This window comes from Aquarana catesbeiana, linkage group LG06, assembly GCF_042186555.1.
Source record: "Aquarana catesbeiana isolate 2022-GZ linkage group LG06, ASM4218655v1, whole genome shotgun sequence".
NCBI lineage: Eukaryota > Metazoa > Chordata > Amphibia > Anura > Ranidae > Aquarana > Aquarana catesbeiana.
Genome location: NC_133329.1, coordinates 247,020,152 through 247,039,555, shown reverse-complemented (window position 1 = coordinate 247,039,555; position 19,404 = coordinate 247,020,152). Strand labels below are relative to the sequence as shown.

Below are 19,404 nucleotides of genomic sequence, written 5' to 3'. Positions count from 1 at the left end.
AATAAATATAGCTAGTAAAAGTGACACACCACCAAAAAGAAAAGAAAAACTTACTGGTTACACCGTTTACAGTTGTTTATAAGGATCGAGGAGGATGCAATGTTTAGAATGTAATGCTTGCAGTCTTGATCTCCCAGATTTGTGAGGTAGTGGAGGAGAAAAGGTTGGAGTAGATTGAAATCTCAAAACATCATTTAGTAATGTTGTCCCATGTCAATTTCATGGGTAGCAGCATTTGAGACAGAGTCATAGAATGCATCCGGTCTATGCGGTCCACAAGGAACGGCTAAATGGATACATATGCCAAGTCCTATGGTGTAAAGATAATGTATAGTCAGATATAATATAGTAATATAAACTCTGACATGTTGATCTATATATAAAGAGAACATGACCTATAATATAAATTATGGGAGCTGGATGAACTCAAAAAAGCATACTACTTGAAAAAGGGGGGTGGGGGAAGGATTTTGTAAAGTAAAGACATAAATCTATAGATATGGAACTATGCTCTGTTGTGTCCATAGATGTAGAGCCAACAGGCTTGTTCACTCATTATGGCAAGGAAGGGCTGTAAGGCCCATGTATAATATATGAAAATACATTGTTTTTAGGGGCTACATAGGTAAATAATTGCCTATGAGTTATGGATGAGAAAGTAATTTACCTATTAATCTAATTGGTTACACATTGTCTAGTAATAATTAAAGTATATGTAATTGCTAAAACATACAAGAAGTAAAATTATAAGTAAATAGCTAAAAAGAGCATGATAGCCAGTACTTACTTTGTAGTTGAGAGTCCGCATACACCTGCTCCACAAGACACACGTATGGTGTATGAGAGGAGGCAGGTATATTGCTGGATTATAAGCCAGCTGATTGCGAGATCAGTCCGCCCATAAAGGGCGGAGAAACTCGCAGCTGTGGGTATTTTATAGGACAAAATGCAAGGGCAGAGAGGAGGGCTGTATCAGCTAGGTGATACACCTCCCACAGCTGACAAGTGTCAGCAAAGGAGGTGATACTAACACCTAGAGCTCATTCCCCCGGCGCAGCGGTGCATGATGTCACCACGACGGCTGGCGCGATGACGTCAGGCGTCCAAGCGCCGCCGACACGGAGGAAGGGATGCCAATGTGGCGAATCCGAAGGTCTGCCGTACAGCGCATGCGCGGACGGCGTAATACTGCAGATCCCCAGGCATCCAAAGTATGGCTCCACGCATGGATGCGTGGAGCCTACCCGTGCCGGGGGACAACGCAAAGGCCGAGAAACAAATCAGCAGTGCCTGAATAATGCTGATTTGAATGGAGAACAAGAGTAATTGATAATACATTAGAATATTAAATATGGGAGATCAAAACAGATAGTTGTAATAATGTAAAGGGCAATGTCATAAGATATTGTAATATTACATTGCATTTTCCCGATTTACATACCATGTACACAGTTAGAGAATATTAAGTGCATTTGTACAATCCAAGAGCATTGAATACATTTGTATACTTTGATACTCTAATAAGAATCGACAAGACTATTAACAAAATGTCTTGGACCCCCGTAGACGCAATAGGTATACCAGCAAACAAACCATATAATGCAATATATGCTACACAATATACATATTATTATATAAGATGAAAAAAAGGGGGAAATGAAAACAGGTAAAAAAGAAATAAAATCAAAATCAAAAAATCAGAAATATAATCTAAGTGAGAATGTGGGGACCCCTACATATCTCCTTCATAACCCCCTGATGTAAATCCTTGGAGGAAGGGTTTGAAACTCAGGAGGATCTCGCTTAATCCTGGAGGTGAGGTGGCGTTTAAGGTAGAAATCCACCTCATCTCACATTGAAGGAGTAGTTTATTCAAATCCCCTCCTCGAGGATTATGGTGTAGTCGATCTAAGACTAAAACTGATATTTTCGGAAAGGCTTCACTATGGACTGTAGCCATGTGTCGTCCCCAGAGGAAATCTGGATTTTTGGTTTTCATTGCCAATATGTGGCGATAGAGGCATTTGCATAATTTTTGATTGGTTTTGCCCACATAATAGCAGCCACATTCACACTGTATAAGATATATAACGAATGTGGTTTGACAGTTGGCATAATGTTTTGCAGAGAATAACCAGCCATTAGGAAGGTATGGATACTTATTGGTGTTCATATAGCGGCAATATCCACAGGAGCCACATGGGAAAGTGCCTAAGGTGTTACAGGGGTCTCCTCGAGTAAGACCCCTGAATTCGCTTCTAACCAGACGGTCCCCCACCGACGTGGTTCGTCGGAAGGTGAGCAGAGGGTTAGGTGATACATAAGGGCCCACAACCGGGTCATTGGTAAGGAGGTGCCAATATTTGGATAGAATCTGTCTCAGTTCCATGTGTTCGTTGGAAAAAGTTGTAATAATCCTAGTGTAAGGATTAGAGGCAGAGGTGGATCTATCAGACATTTGTAACAGGTCTTGTCTGTCCCGGGCTTTAGCTTTTTTAAAAGCTTTTTTTCAAGCACTTGTGGCTATATCCTCTATCTAGTAATCGACTCTTGAGGGACCTGGCTTTCTTAAGAAAGTCGTCGTTAGAGCAATTACGTTTAATCCTCAAGAATTGGCTAAACGGAATTGAGTTGATTAGAGGTCTAGGATGAAAACTTTTAGAGTGTAGAATTGTATTTCCTGATGTAGGTTTCCGATGAAGTTTACAGGCTAAATAATTAGGATCTCTGAATATCTCAATATCCAAAAATGTTAGGGAATTATGGTCGTAGACCATTATAAATTTCAAGTTAAATGCGTTATTGTTCAAGACATCTAGTAAAGTACACAATAATTCCACAGGTCCCTCCCATAGGACGAGGATATCATCAATGTACCTGCGCCATAGTCTGATATGGCGCAGGTACAGAGCGAGGTCTTCATCCTCCATTAGGGTTTTCTCCCATTCCCCCAGGTACAGATTGGCATAGCCAGGGGCACAGCAAGTGCCCCTGGCTACGCCCTGTACCTGGAGGAAATGTTGGCCATGAAAGCTGAATACATTATGTCGGAGTATGAAATCCAGTGCTAATAGTACAAATTAATTAAATGGTTTCTTAGACAGAGGAGTTTGTGATAAAACTTTTTGAATACAGATTAACCCTTTGTTGTGGGGAATTGAACTGTAAAGTGTTTCGACATCAATAGAGACCAAAATGGTCTCATTAGTAATCCGGACGCCGTCGATGATATTGAGCAGATGGATTGTGTCTTTTACGTATGATGGTAGGGAAAGTACGAATGGTCTTAAATGTTCGTCTACCATTTTGGAAAGGTTCTCGGTAATGGATCCGTTACTAGACACCATCAGTCTACCTGGGGGATCTATATTGTGAATTTTGGGGAGGGAATAGAATGTAGGGATAATAGGAAAAGGGGTACGGATGAATTTCCATAGTTGGTTAGAAATAATGTTGTTATTGAGTGCTTTATCTACCAGAATATAGAATTGTTCGTTAAATGAAGTGATTATTTCAGGTTTAATTGGTCTATACCATTCAGTGTTGTTAAGTATCTGCATACACATCGATATGTACTTATCGTTGTTCATTAGTACAATATTTCCACCCTTATTTGAGGGTTTAATGACTAGATTAGGGTTATTAGCTAGTGCATTCAAGGCCTGTTTCTCTTTATTTGTTAGATTCTCAGGGAGACTTCTGTTTGCATTCATCTCTCTGATTTCCTGAGTTGATAATTTAAGGAACGTAGATATGCCCTGGTTGGTACCTGGAGAGGGATATAGGTCAGATTTTTTCTTCAATTTAGAAGATGTCTGATCTTTTGTATTGGAACTAATAGATGGGTTCAATAGAGATTCCAAATCTATTCTGTCTATGAGGTCTCGAGTGTCGCTTTCCCCCAACAGTGTGTTTAGATCCTTCAATGCCTGTCGTTCCTTAAGGGATCGAAAGGTACTTGAGTCCACATCGGTTTTGTCGAACATGCTTTGTAACTGGAGTTTACGTGTGAATAAATGTAGATCTTTTATTGTATCGAATTTGTTCATTTTCTGATTGGGGCAAAAAGTGAGACCCCTAGTTAAGACAGCTGTTTCATCTACTGTGAGAGAATCTGATGAAAGGTTGATGTTATATTGGGGAGGGGAAGCGAGAGGGGGAGGGGATGGTCTTGTGATGGTTCCTAAGTTTGGGGGGCTGGAGGAGTGCCTAAGTTTTTTGTCTGAAATAGGCTAGGGATCCTTACATTTGGTGGAATTGTGGTATCCTTGCTGGTAGTGCTTGTGGGTATAGGGGTAGGTTGATTCACAGATGTAAATAGAGCAGAGCTCGATGTTTTTGTTGGTGTTTTGCGTGTACGATTAGTCTGGCTCCGTTTGGGTTTGCCTTCAAAACTACCTCCTTCTCTGTGTTTTTTTGCTTTTCTTGTGCGCATAGACCCCTTGGAAGGGGGTTGTGATGAATTAGAAGCCATAGAGGAAGTATCAGAAAATTCTGATTGGTAGTCATAGTGTACCTGTTGGTGTTGGTATGTCCTATTTTTTTTCTGTTGATGCCATTTATAGGCCCGGCCTTCGTGGAAGGCTTGTTTGTCACGTAAGAATTTGCTTTCTTTTTTGGCAAGAATATTTTTATTGTAACTTTCAATATGTAACTTTAGTTTTTCATTAAGTTCAGAGAAAGAGGGGTGGGTGTTAAATGTATTCAGCTTAGAATAAAGATCCTCGATATTTCTATCGATATCTAGTGTCGTTTGTTATATTCTTCGGTTAGTAAGCTCATCATCTGGTTAGAACAAGATTTTAAGATGTTCTCCCAGGCTGTTTTGAACGTGGGGCCTATGTTGTCAAAAGAAGGGAAGATCTGAACCCTAAGACCTAAAGGGTTCAGATCCTCTCTAATGTATTCCTCGAAAGTGTTGGTATGCCAATAAACGGAGGATTTTTTCTCCAACCATTTGGTTAGATTGGAGAAAAGGAAACCTAATTCATATTCTTTTGATTCCTTTTTGTCCATATTCTTTCTGGAGATTATTTGCAAAAGCAATCCAAGCTTGCCCTACAAACTCAGCCATGCTAGTAACTAGCAAAATGCCCACGAAATATATAGAAGTAAAAATGGATATACTTGATGGTGCACCAAAAAGGAGGGGTCAAAAAGAGGAGAAGAGAGGTCGGGGGGGAAAAAAGGAAAAGTGGGGGGGGGGGGGGGTGGAAAGAGTTCAATGCCTCTCTGGGTATCTACTACCTGGTTTAGAGCAACATATAAATATGGTTGAACCATCAATATACGTGAACAGTCAGACTCAAAATTGGAGCTCACCTCTCACCACATCCCAAACACAAACAAAGAGACAATATACATGAAACCCAAAAGGGTGGTGACCCCAGGCATTTTGTGGGTGGGAGGGAGACAAAAAGTAGAAAAAAGTATGAAGGTGAAAGATAACAGAATGTATAAAAATTGTAATACTTTATTCAAAATTACACATAAATGTAGAGAATTAAAAACAGTCAGATATACAGAAACTGCAAATGATCCTAATAATAGATATGGAACTATGCTGTGTTGTCCATAGATGTAGAGCCAACAGGCTTGTTCACTCATTATGGCAAGGAAGGGCTGTAAGGCCCATGTATAATATATGAAAATACATTGTTTTTAGGGGCTACATAGGTAAATAATTGCCTATGAGTTATGGATGAGAAAGTAATTTACCTATTAATCTAATTGGTTACACATTGTCTAGTAATAATTAAAGTATATGTAATTGCTAAAACATACAAGAAGTAAAATTATAAGTAAATAGCTAAAAAGAGCATGATAGCCAGTACTTTGTAGTTGAGAGTCCGCATACACCTGCTCCACAAGACACACATATGGTGTATGAGAGGAGACAGGTATATTGCTGGATTATAAGCCAGCTGATTGCGAGATCAGTCCGCCCATAAAGGGCGGAGAAACTCGCAGCTGTGGGTATTTTATAGGACAAAACGTAAGGGCAGAGAGGAGGACTGTATCAGCTAGGTGATACACCTCCCACAGCTGACAAGTGTCAGCAAAGGAGGTGATACTAACACCTAGAGCTCGTTCCCCCGGCGCAGCGGTGCATGACGTCACCACGACGGCTGGCACGATGACGTCAGGCGTCCAAGCGCCGCCGACACAGAGGAAGGGACGCCAATGTGGCGAATCTGAAGGTCCGCCGTACAGCGCATGCACGGACAGCAGAACACTGCAGATCCCCAGACATCCAAAGTATGGCTCCACGCATGGATGCGTGGAGCCTACCCGTGCCGGGGGACAACGCAAAGGCCGAGAGACAAATCAGCAGTGCCTGAATAATGCTGGTTTGAATGGAGAACAAGAGTAATTGATAATACATTAGAATAATTAAATATGGGAGATCAAAACAGATAGTTGTAATAATGTAAAGGGCAATGTCATAAGATATTGTAATATTACATTGCATTTTCCCGATTTACATACCATGTACACAGTTAGAGAATATTAAGTGCATTTGTACAATCCAAGAGCATTGAATACATTTGTATACTTTGATACTCTAATAAGAATCGACAAGACTATTAACAAAATGTCTTGGACCCCCGTAGACACAATAGGTATACCAGCAAACAAACAATATATGCTACACAATATACATATTATTATATAAGATGAAAAAAAGGGGGAAATGAAAACAGGTAAAAGAGAAATAAAATAAAAATCAAAAAATCAGAAATATAATCCAAGTGAGAATGTGGGGACCCCTACATATCCCCTTCATAACCCCCTGATGTAAATCCTTGGAGGAAAGGTTTGAAACTCAGGATCTCGTTTAATCCTGGAGGTGAGGTGGCGTTTAAGATAGAAATCCACCTCATCTCACGTTGAAGGAGTAGTTTATTTAAATCCCCTCCTCTAGGATTATGGTGTAGTCGATCCAAGACTACAACTGATAATTTCGGAAAGGCTTCACTATGGATTTTAGCCATGTGTCGTCCCCAGGGGAAATCTGGATTTTTGGTTTTCATTGCCAATATGTGGCGATAGAGGTGTTTGCATAATTTTTGAATGGTTTTGCCCACATAATAGTCGATTACTAGATAGAGGATATAGCCACAAGTGCTTGAAAAAAGCTTTTAATAAAGCTAATGCCCGGGACAGACAAGACCTGTTACAAATGTCTGATGGATCCACCTCCGCCTCTAATCCTTACACTAGGATTATTACAACTTTTTCCAACGAACACATGGAACTGAGACAGATTCTGTCCAAATATTGGCACCTCCTTACCAATGACCCAGTTGTGGGCCCTTATGTATCACCTTACCCTCTGCTCACCTTCTGACGAACCACGTCGGTGAGGACCGTCTGGTTAGAAGCGAATTCAGGGGTCTTACAGGGGTCTCCTCGAGTAACACCTTAGGCACTTTCCCATGTGGCTCCTGTGGATATTGCCACTATATGAACACCAATAAGTATCCATACCTTCCTAATGGCTGGTTATTCTCTGCAAAACATTATGCCAACTGTCAAACCACATTCGTTATATATCTTATATAGTGTGAACGTGGCTGCTATTATGTGGGCAAAACCATTCAAAAATTATGCAAACGCCTCTATCGCCACATATTGGCAATGAAAACCAAAAATCCAGATTTCCCCTGGGGACGACACATGGCTACAGTCCATAGTGAAGCCTTTCCGAAAATATCAGTTTTAGTCTTGGATGGACTACACCATAATCATCGAGGATGGGAATTTAAATAAACTACTCCTTCAACGTGAGATGAGGTGGATTTCTACCTTAAACGCCACCTCACCTCCAGGATTAAACAAGATCCTGAGTTTCAAACCCTTCCTCCAAGGATTTACATCAGGGGGTTATGAAGGTGATATGTAGGGGTCCCCACATTCTCACTTAGATTATATTTCTGATTTTTTGATTTTTATTTTTTCTCTTTTGCCTGTTTTCGTTTCCCCCTTTTTTTCATCTTATATAATATGTATATTGTGTAGCATATATTGCATTATATGGTTTGTTTGCTGGTATACCTATTGTGTCTACGGGGGTCCGAGACATTTTGTTAATAGTCTTGTCGATTCTTATTAGAGTATCAAAGTATACAAATGTATTCAATGCTCTTGGATTGTACAAATGCACTTAATATTCTCTAACTGTGTACATGGTATGTAAATCGGGAAAATGCAATGTAATATTACACTATCTTATGACATTGCCCTTTACATTATTACAACTATCTGTTTTGATCTCCCATATTTAATATTCTAATGTATTATCAATTACTCTTGTTCTCCATTCAAACCAGCATTATTCAGGCACTGCTGATTTGTTTCTCGGCCTTTGCGTTGTCCCCCGGCACGGGTAGGCTCCACGCATCCATGCGTGGAGCCATACTTTGGATGCCTGGGGATCGGCAGTATTCCGCCGTCCGCGCATGCGCTCTATGGCGGACCTTCGGATTCACCACATTGGCGTCCCTTCCTCCGTGTCGGCTGCGCTTGGACGCCTGACGTCATCGCGCCAGCCGTCGTGGTGACGTCATGCACTGCTGCGCCGGGGGAATGAGCTCTAGGTGTTAGTATCACCTCCTTTGCTGACACTTGTCAGCTGTGGGAGGTGTATCACCTAGCTGATACAGCCCTCCTCTCTGCCCTTACGTTTTGTCCTATAAAATACCCACAGCTGCGAGTTTCTCCGCCCTTTATGGGCGGACTGATCTCGCAATCAGCTGGCTTATAATCCAGCAATATACCTGTCTCCTCTCATACACCATACATGTGTCTTGTGGAGCAGGTGTATGCGGACTCTCAACTACAAAGTAAGTACTGGCTATCATGCTCTTTTTAGCTATTTACTTATAATTTTACTTCTTGTATGTTTTAGCAATTACATATACTTTAATTATTACTAGACAATGTGTAACCAGTTAGATTAATAGGTAAATTACTTTCTCGTCCATAACTCATAGGCAATTATTTACCTATGTAGCCCCTAAAAACAATGTATTTTCATATATTATACATGGGCCTTACAGCCCTTCCTTGCCATAATGAGTGAACAAGCCTGTTGGCTCTACATCTATGGACACAACAGAGCATAGTTCCATATCTATAGATTTATGTCTTTACTTTACAAAATCCCCCCCCCCCCTTTTTCAAGTAGTATGCTTTTTTGAGTTCATCCAGCTCCCATAATTTATATTATAGGTCATGTTCATAGATCAACATGTCAGAGTTTATATTAGTATAGTATATCTGACTATACATTATCTTTACACCATAGGACTTGACATATGTATCCATTTAGCCGTTCCTTGTGGACCGCATAGACCGGATGCATTCTATGACTCTGCCTGTCTCAAATGCTGCTACCCATGAAATTGACATGGGACAACATTACTAAATGATGTTTTGAGATTTCAATCTACTCCAACCTTTTCTCCTCCACTACCTCACAAATCTGGGAGATCAAGACTGCAAGCATTACACTCTAAACATTGCATCCTCCTCGATCCTTATAAACAACTGTAAACGGTGTAACCAGTAAGTTTTTCTTTTCTTTTTGGTGGTGTGTCACTTTTACTAGCTATATTTATTTCCAAGCTCCCCAACCAACTCTTGTATGCCCACTAAATTACAGATGCCCAGTATTTTTGTACTTTGTTTCTGAGTATGTTTTCATTCTTATACACTTGCAGATTACATTATATAACTTAACAGGAAATCCCCTGAAAAAGGAATTTACATTTCAAATATTCCGAAACATGTTGGATCCTTCCATATGTATCATTCACGTATGAGTTCTTCACTAGTAGAACCTGTATGTTTAGGATCATTTGCAGTTTCTGTATATCTGACTGTTTTTAATTCTCTACATTTATGTGTAATTTTGAATAAAGTATTACAATTTTTATACATTCTGTTATCTTTCACCTTCATACTTTTTTCTACTTTTTGTCTCCCTCCCACCCACAAAATCCCTGGGGTCGCCACCCTTTTGGGTTTCATATATATTTTCAAGTTATATATCTTGGGTACGTCTTGTCTATCAACCACAGGCTGCTATTAGGGCTTTTGTTAACTTATCCCATACTTTTGCACTTCTGCCCTAATGCTGCTGGATGGAACTGCCACACAAACCTTTGCCTCTGCATGCCCTTGTACCTATCACTACTTCTTTTAAATATTTGGGGATTCAGGTTACCTCCCGTCCGTGGGCTTTTTATTCAATTAAATATTTAGGGAAAGGATTAACACATGGAACACCCTCTGTTTATCAGTGGCGGGGAAGGTAAATTTAATCAAGATGATACTCATGCCACAACTTCTTTCATAATGCCTTAGTGGTTATTCCATTAAAGATTTTTAGAATAGTTAATTCTCTATTCCGTACCCTAATTCGGAAGGACCGACCCCCTAGAATTAAATTGGAGCATCTACAACGGCCCAAAGATGAAGGTGGGTTAGCTGTGCCAAACCAATGGTTGTATTATCTGACAGCACAGCTGCAACATCTTAGCGGCACTCTGCAGGTAGACAGGAAGTGAGACATGTAGTTCATCCCAGGCAGAGATGTATCACACTATTCGTAGAGGCCCTATTCCACAGGCTCTGGAGGCTCAGGCCTTCGGAAGGCCGCACAAACGTTATCCGACGTATAACCTAATTCAGAAGGTGTGGAACAAAACTAAATACCTCTAGAAGGCAAACGGATATACAGAGTATACCCCATTTGGATGAACGACACCTATATGGAGTGGAGCTGGCCAAATTACCATCCGGAGCTAAGTGGAAGGTGTATGGGGTAACTCATCTTGAGCAAATTATTTCATAATAGGGTACTCTGGAGATTTAGGCTACGTACAATTTACCATCATCTATGCATTTCTATTATTTACAACTCCAATATGCGGTTAAAGCACAGAGCAACTCCTCGGAGTGGCACCTGTCCCCGACTCCAGTATTCAATCTCATTATGTATGCTGATTCATCCAAGGGCTTAGTGTCACAATGTTATGCCCTGCTATTACAGTCTTATTTGAAGCAACATCCCTCGAGAGTGCAGGAAAAGTGGGAGCGAGATGTTGGTCAATTGGACAGCGAGCAATGGGAGGAGGTCTTTCAGGCAGTAGGTACCTGCTCATTGAATGTAACAGACTTACTCAACTATACATAATATTGCAGGTATACTATACTCATCATAAACTTCAATTGATGAATCTGCAGTCTGAGTTCACATGCACACCATGTAAACGCGATCACGGAGACCTCATTCACCTTTTTTGGCGATGCCCCAAACTACACTCTTACTGGGCCGGAGTGGTGACTAAAGTCAACTCAGTATTTAAAGTTTCTCTCCCTCTAGACCCAAGAGCTTGTCTTTTGGGTGTACTGGAAGAACATGATTGGGATGTACACACTAGAGAGGCCATTCATAGAGTTCAATTCCAGGCACGGAAATTGATTATGGTTCGTTGGAAATTGAAAGAGCCTCCCCCCAACGATAGGGGAATGGGTTAAAAATATGGGAGAGGTGTTAAGAATGGAAAAGCTTATTTACCAACATAGGGGAAGTACGCTTAAATATGAGAGATTATGGGCACCGATGTTGGATGTCCCGGGGCTCGTTTCGGTGGATCTGATCGTGGATAGACTACTTGGGCTTAATGTTGGATAAAAGGTAATTTGCAGAGGTTCTTATAATTTCATGGTCAAGGTATTTTGCCTTTCTTGAAAAAGTTAAATTTGCTGTGTTGTAAAGTTACCAACTTTTGATGACAAATCTTTTTGTTGGATTAAAAAAAAGTGTATTTATGCCTTAGTGTGTAAAATTGCATTCTAAAAACAGCTGCGCAAACACCGTGTGACATAGAAATTTGCAAAACCCACCATTTTATTCTCTAGGGCCTCTGCTGCAAAAATATGTAATGTTTGGGGTTTCTAAGTAATTTTGTAGCAAAAATACAGATTTTTACTTGTAAATAAAAAATGTCAGAAGAAGGCCTGGTCTTAAAGTGGATAATGTCTGAAGGTACTCCTTGGATGTTGCGTCTTTCTATGTGGCTAGGCTGTGAAAAAGTGTGTGATACATGTGGTATCAACAAGTAACAGAACGTGTTTTGGGATGTAGTTGCAAGTATGCCTATGCCATGTGTGAGAGCTAACTTTGTGAAAAAAAAAACATTTTATTTAATTTATTCATTTTTCAGAGAATTCTGGGAAAATGTTACAACTTCAAAAAACTTGCCATCCTCTTACTAAATACTTGGGACAGCCTACTGTCATTTGGGGGGTCATTTGGGGGATATTTGTACTGTATTGGCCTCAAGAAATGAGTCAGTAGCGTAAGTACATTAGGGGTGATCAATTTTCAGTGATTGGCACCATAGCTTGTAGACTCTCTAACTTTCAAACAGACGAAACATTGATGCACTGATTTTGGTTATTTTTACCAAAGAAATGTAGCAGTATAAATTTTGGTCAAAATTTATGAAGAAAAATTACTTCTTTGCAAAATGTTATAACCTTTATAGCGCAGAAAATAAAAAACCCTGTGGTGATTAAATACCACCAAAAGAAAGCTACAGTGTTGCATGACTGAGTAATTATCATTCAAAGCGCGACAGCACTGAAAGCTGAAAATTGGCCTGGCCAGGAAGGGGAGTGAAAGTGCCCAGAATTGAGGTGGTTAAATCACATGTCCATGTTTCACGGGTGCATGCTGGGAGTCAGGCGCATATGAATTTTTAATGCATTTTTTCAATGGAGCAAGGTGAAAATACTCTTAATCATTTCATTAATTTGAATAGGCTTCGGTACCTCCTGGTAATGCAGGGAAAAGGTCTCTGCACCTTTTCCAAAAACATGGCTGCAGGGATACTGCATATTGCAGAGCAGTTTTCAGTGCATAGGGGTTCTAGTAGGATTATTTGTACCCCCATGCATCTCCTAAGCAGCAGCATGTTTTTTTTTCTGCGTATGGGGGAAAGTGTGCCATTATAATCCTTCCCGCACCCGCTCAGATGTGAACCTAGCATTAATATAAAATGTGTGTGTTTTTACATAGATAATAACCGGTTCCCCATATTATCCTTACATACTTTAATCAATTTCTTTTTATAATGCTCTTTTGTTTCATTTCTAGCTTCTCTGAGGAACGACCAGCTCTGAACGCTGTCATTTTCCCACTTTTGCATGAGAACCTGGCAGATGTAATACGAGATGTACCCATGATACATTTGGATGAAATAACCTTATTTAAAAGCAGAGTGGCAGAGGAGCCTCCGGATTTGTGGTACTAATATTGTAGATCGGGTAAGACTGGACATATAGGGAGCAACATTTACAAATGTTGGTAAATTCTTAAATCTTTGCGGATTATATCACTGAAGGACTTTCAGAATTACTAATGTTCTTTGTGGGAGGGACTTCATCTTTTTATGTTAATAATTTCTTCTAAAATAAAAAATGTAATGCTTTAAAATGTGTGTGGCTGTCTAGAGAAAACTTAATTCATGTATATATTTAGTGTTTTTGTTTATATGCTAATGAAGCATGTATTCTAAAAGTATCATGTCTGTGGAGTTTTTTTTTTTCTATTCAAAACGTTAAGTATTATGACTAAAACACTTTCCTACTGTAAAGATTCAACAAGTCTAGGGATGCATTTGAGTAAAGTCTAGCCAAATGTCATTTTTCTGAATTGAAGAAACTCCAAGATCTCCGTGAAAAAATTAATTGATGCAGTAACTAAAAAAAGTCTACACAGGATAGATCAAAAGTATGTGGATGGCAAGAAACCAAGAAAATTATTGGTCTCAGCACTGTGTCACCAACAGACTAGAACATATATTTCCCATTTTAAAATTTGCAAAGGAGAAACCCACTATTCTTCTGCAGACATATTATTTATGCCTTCACAACATTAGCCTTGTGGAATACTACAGTGCAGCCTGCAGTGGGTAAACATTGCAAAATATATACTGGATCTGGGCTTGCAAAGATGGCCTCTGGTGTGCGGCTATGGAGACTGATATACAGTGCTCAGCATCAATCGGTACCCCCAACAGATTTGTTAGAAAACCTTTACTTACCTTTCATATTCAACATTTTCTATGGGACACTATACTACAAAACACTCCCACAAATGCGGGCCATTGATTGCAACCAAGATTTGTTAATTTGCACACACACACAAAATATTTTTTCCTAACAAATTTGTTCAAGACCATGTTGCAAAAATGAATTATTCATTAAAAAGGTGTCCAGCAGACGCTTATAAAAGAGTGTTACTTGACAAAGAAAACCCCTTCCTATTTCATGCTGTCAGCAATGGAACCATATGGAAGAGGAATGTACTGTAACAAGGCCTGAGAAAAAATAATTTCTTTACACAAGAAAAGTATAGGCTACAAGAAGATCAGCAAAGCTTTACTTATCAGTCAGAATACTGTAGCCAAAGTGATACAAACATTTTACAAAGATGGAACTGCAACCATCTCACAGAGACGTCCAGGCCATCCATGGAAGTTAACACCTCGACAGGAGCATCTTCTGATGAGGAGGGTTGAAGAAAATCGCCATGCAAGTTAGCTAAAGAAGTAGAAAGCCAAACTGGTGTGATTGTTTCCTGTGACACTATACGGCGTACACTGCAGAGTTATGGAATGCACGAAGGAAGCCTCTCCTAAAGCCCATGCACAAAAAAGTCCACCTAGAATTTGCCAGGGCCCATGCTGAAAAAGAAGACTGCTGGGACTCTGTACTTTTTAGTGATGAGAGCAAGATAAATATTTTGGAACTGATGGCTTTAAAACTGTATGGCATCGCAAAGGTGAGGAGTACAAAGGAAACTGTATGGTGCCTACAGTTACACATGGAGGTGGCAGTGTCCTTCTGTGGGGCTGCATGAGTACTGCTGGTGTCGGGGAGCTGCATTTTATTGATGGCATCATGAATTCACAGATGTACTGCTCTATACTGAAAGAGAAGATGCTACCATCACTCCATGCCCTTGGTTGTCATGCACTTTTCCAACATGACAATGATCCAGAACACACATCTAAGGCCACTGTTGTTTCTGAAGAACAACCGGGTGAAAGTAATTCGGTGGCTAAGTATGTCTCCTGATCTGAACCCAATCGCCTATTGGGAATTCTAAAGAGACAAGTTGAGGATCACTCTCCAGCCAGCATCCAGGCTCTAAAAGAGGTCGTTCTTGAAGAATGGAAAAAGATAGATGTTGTAATATGTCACCAACTTGTTCATTCCATGCATAGAAGGCTTGATGCTGTCCTTACAAATCATGGAGGTCATACAAAATACTAGAAGTATTTTTGTTGTTGTGGGGGTGTATTCATTTTTGCATCAAATAATTTATGTAAAACTGAAGATTTTGTAATCCAAGTTATATTATTAACCTTATAAAAAACATGAAAAAAACACACTAATGCCCCGTACACTCGGTCGGATTTTCCGACGGAAAATGTGTGATAGGACCTTGTTGTCGGAAATTCCGACCATGTGTAGGCTCCATCACATATTTTCCATCGGATTTTCCGACACACAAAGTTTGAGATCAGGCTATAAAATTTTCTGACAGCAAAATCCGTTGTCAGAATTTCCGATCGTGTGTACACAAATCCGACGCACAAAGTGCCACGCATGCTCAGAATAAATAAAGAGATGAAAGCTATTGGCTACTGCCCCGTTTATAGTCCCGATGTACGTGTTTTACGTCACCGCGTTCAGAATGATCAGATTTTCCGACAACTTTGTGTGACCGTGTGTATCAAAGACAAGTTTGAGCCAACATCCGTCAGAAAAAATCCTAGGATTTTGTTGTCGGAATGTCCGATCAATGTCTGACCGTGTGTACGGGGTATAAGAAATATTCTGAATGAAAAGTGTAAGCAGCAAACCTTCTGTGAGACATATACACAGTGAGTAAACATAAACACACGCTATTCAATCATGTATATACAAATGTAAAAATTAGATGATTAGAACAGTCCAAGTGATGTGAAAATAAATCCTGATGTCAATCTCCATTATCCACCACCGTAGTGATCTTAACCGCTTGCTGACCGCGCTATAGCCGAATGACAGCTACAGGGTGGCTCAGTAACTCCAGGAGGGCATACCTTGACATCCTCCCAGAATCCCGCTCTCGCGCGCCCCCTGGAATATCCGTGACCGCCGGGTCGCATCACGGTAAAAGGCCGCTGATAGCGGCTGTTTACCACGTGATCACGCCATCAAATGATGGAGCGATCACTTGTAACAAACCGGCGTCACGTCCGGTTCCTCCCTCCCCTCTCTGTACAGATCGGTACAGTGCGAGGGGAGAGATCAGTGGCAGCAGCGCTGTGGGCTAGATGTGTAGTGCCCGCAGCGCTGATATGCTCAGCCATCCATAACTAGCATACCCATCCGTACTCAGCATACTCATCCATCCATCTATGCTCAGCCATCCATACTCAGCATGCTCAGCCATCCATCCTCAGCAATACTCATCCATCCATCCATGCTCAGTCATCCCATCCACACCCATCCCTAATTAGCCATACCCATCAATACTCAGCCATACTCAGCCGTACCCAGCCATCCCATCTATACCCAGCCTTACTCAGCCGTACCCAGCCATACTCAGCCATACTCAGCCGTACCCAGCCATCCCATCCATACCCAGCCATACTCAGCCGTACCCAGCCAACCCACCTATACTCAACCGTACCCATCCGTACCCGGCCATACTCAACCATACTCATTCATGCTTAATCATCCCATCCATACTCAGCCATCCCCATCCACATTTCATCCATCCCCATGCATGCTCATCCATGCCACATCAGTTCTCATCCATGCCACTACAGTTCCTCACAAAAGTGTAATAGGTAGTCAAATTATATTTGAAACTTATGCCCCTAGAACACCTGACGGTGCTCCTTGCATGTTGGGCGCCTCTATGTGGCCACACTGGAAAAGTCTCACACATGTGGTATCGCCGTAGTCAGGAGGAGTAGGAGAATCTATTTTGGGGTGTAATTTTTGGTATGTATATGCTATGTGTTAGAAACATTGTGTAAATGGACAAAAAAAGTTTTCATTTTCTTTACACATTTTCCAAAAACTTGTAGAAAAAAATGACATGTTCAAAAGACTCATTATGCCTCATAGATTATACATTGGGGTGTTTTGTTTCCAAAATGGGGTCATTTTTGGGGCGTTTCAATTGTCCTGGTTCTCCAGGGCCTTCAAATTGCAAGAGGTAGTCAAGAAATTATTCTTATGTGTAATTTATGCTCCAAGAAAGCCTGATGGCGCTCCCTGCATATTTTGGGCTTCTGTATGTGGCCACGCTGTGTAAAAGTCTCACACATGTGGTATCGCCATACTCAGGAATAGTAGAATGTGTTTTGGGGTGTCATTTGTGCTATGCATATGCTGTGTGTGAGAAATAACCTGCTAATATAACAATTTTGTGAAAAAGAGAAAAAAAATCTTGATATTGCAAAGAATTGTGGGAAAAAATTACAACTTCAAAAAAACTCAACCATGCCTCTAACTAAATACATTGGAATGTCTACTTTCCAAAAAGGGGTCATTTGGGGGGTATTTGTACTTTCATGGCTTGTTAGGGTCTCAAGAAATGAGATAGGCCATCAGTGCATCAGGTGTGAGAAATTTTCAGAGATTGGTGCCATAGCTTGTGGACTCTAACTTTCACAAAGACCAAATAATATACACTGATTTGGGTTATTTTTACCAAAGATATGTAGCAGTATATATTTTGGTCAAAATATATGAAGAAAAATTACTAATTTATAACCGAAACGAAGAAAAATGCATTTTTTTTTTTTTACAGAATTTTCAGTCTTTTTTCTTTTATAGCGCAATACCACCAAAAGAAAGCTCTATTTGTGTGCAAAAAGGACAAAAATGTCATATAGGTACAGTGTTGCATGACTGAGTAATTGTCATTCAAAATGTGAGAGCACCGAAAGCTGAAAATTGGTCTGGTTAGGAAGGTGGTTTAAGTGCCCAGTGTTTAAGTGGTTAAATATCAGTGGCTCTGCTAAAGCCACAAGAGCTTTCTCCAGGTCCAGATGGTCTCCCAACAAGATCACCCGTTGGCACCATATTAAAAGTGAAGATTTCTCACTCAGGTTCCAGGTGATGCATCTCCTCCGTCCGGAGGAAACACAAAGACCTTTGTTGGGAGACTATCTGGATCCGAAGAATGGCCTTGGCTGGGCTAAAGCCACAAGTGCTAATGACCCCTTGTAATGAGGGATCAGTAGGAGCTGGTAAGCGAGCCTTTCAGCTGTTGGTGGAGGCTCTGATATTTAAGATCACGACAATGGTGGAGATTGACATCGGAATTTATTTTCACATCACTTGTGGACTGTTCTAATCATCTAATTTTTATATTTGTATATACATGATTGAATAGCGCAACCTTTATCTATTTTATATTATTAACCTTCCTTTCATGTAATTTGCTAAATAAATGTTCTATAAAACTCAGTTTTGTCAAAATATTGGAAATTGTTCTTGTGTTCATTGATTAAAATGTTACTTTTCAAAAGGGGTGTACTAATTTATTCTGAGCACTGTAACTGACAAAGGGGCTATTCGCAGCATAAAAGTCCAGCCCAGATGTTTATTTAAACAAATATAAACAATTTCAATTAATTGTATCCCCCACTTTCACACTAAAACAATCACTTTTGGCTCATCATTTCTTCCAGAATGCACAGTGGCACGTATCACAATTCTCTCCAAAGAAGGGAAAGATCTTCAACTATGCCAAAGTTTATAGGCCAATCTCTGTGATTAATAAAGACTAGAAATGTATGCAGAAACATTGGCCGTGGCCCTGGCCTCAATCCTTTTACCTTTCTGGATTTATTCAGGCCAGTTACAGTAGGTTTTGTCCACAGGAGATAGGCTAGAGACAACTCTCTTTAAAAAGATTTTACTCACATTATGCCCACTTACATAAAACACCCCTGCTTTTGTCTACTGATACTGAAGATGTTTGACCACCTTCATTGGTCCTTTATGCGCATGACTTTGTAACTCATGGGTCTTGGCCCTAACCTGCTTTCCAGGTTCATGACCTTATATGAAAAACAAGCAGCTAAAGTCAGAGAGAATGGCATCAATTCTCCACCAGTTGATCTTTATAATACCAGGCAGGGTTGCCAAATCAGAAAATCGTACAAAAAATACAGCTTTCAAAGCGATCGTACGATAATCTCATTGTTAGTACACAAATTTTGTTCGAAATTATTCCAAGGGACAAATCCGAAAATTTTTCTCGTACAGTTTGTACGAAAAAACAACAGAAATACAATACATTGCATCACTTAG

The 19,404-nt window shown here is 40.2% G+C and overlaps 1 protein-coding gene across 5 annotated transcripts in view; it reads left to right on the top strand.

Annotated features, from left to right (window-relative positions):
- The window catches only part of FBXL18 (F-box and leucine rich repeat protein 18), a 364,054-nt gene extending 345,342 nt beyond the window's left edge, over positions 1-18,712 (top strand). For 2 of the 5 annotated variants that reach the window (XM_073633136.1, XM_073633141.1), the window contains exon 6: positions 13,172-18,711. In XM_073633136.1, the coding sequence (XP_073489237.1) occupies positions 13,172-13,328 (157 nt within the window). In that variant the 3' untranslated portion in view covers positions 13,329-18,711. Of the gene's footprint in view, positions 1-13,171 lie in introns of all 5 variants that reach the window. The other 3 variants (XM_073633139.1, XM_073633140.1, XM_073633137.1) reach the window with 3 other exon arrangements.
- The last annotated feature ends 692 nt before the right edge of the window (positions 18,713-19,404 follow it).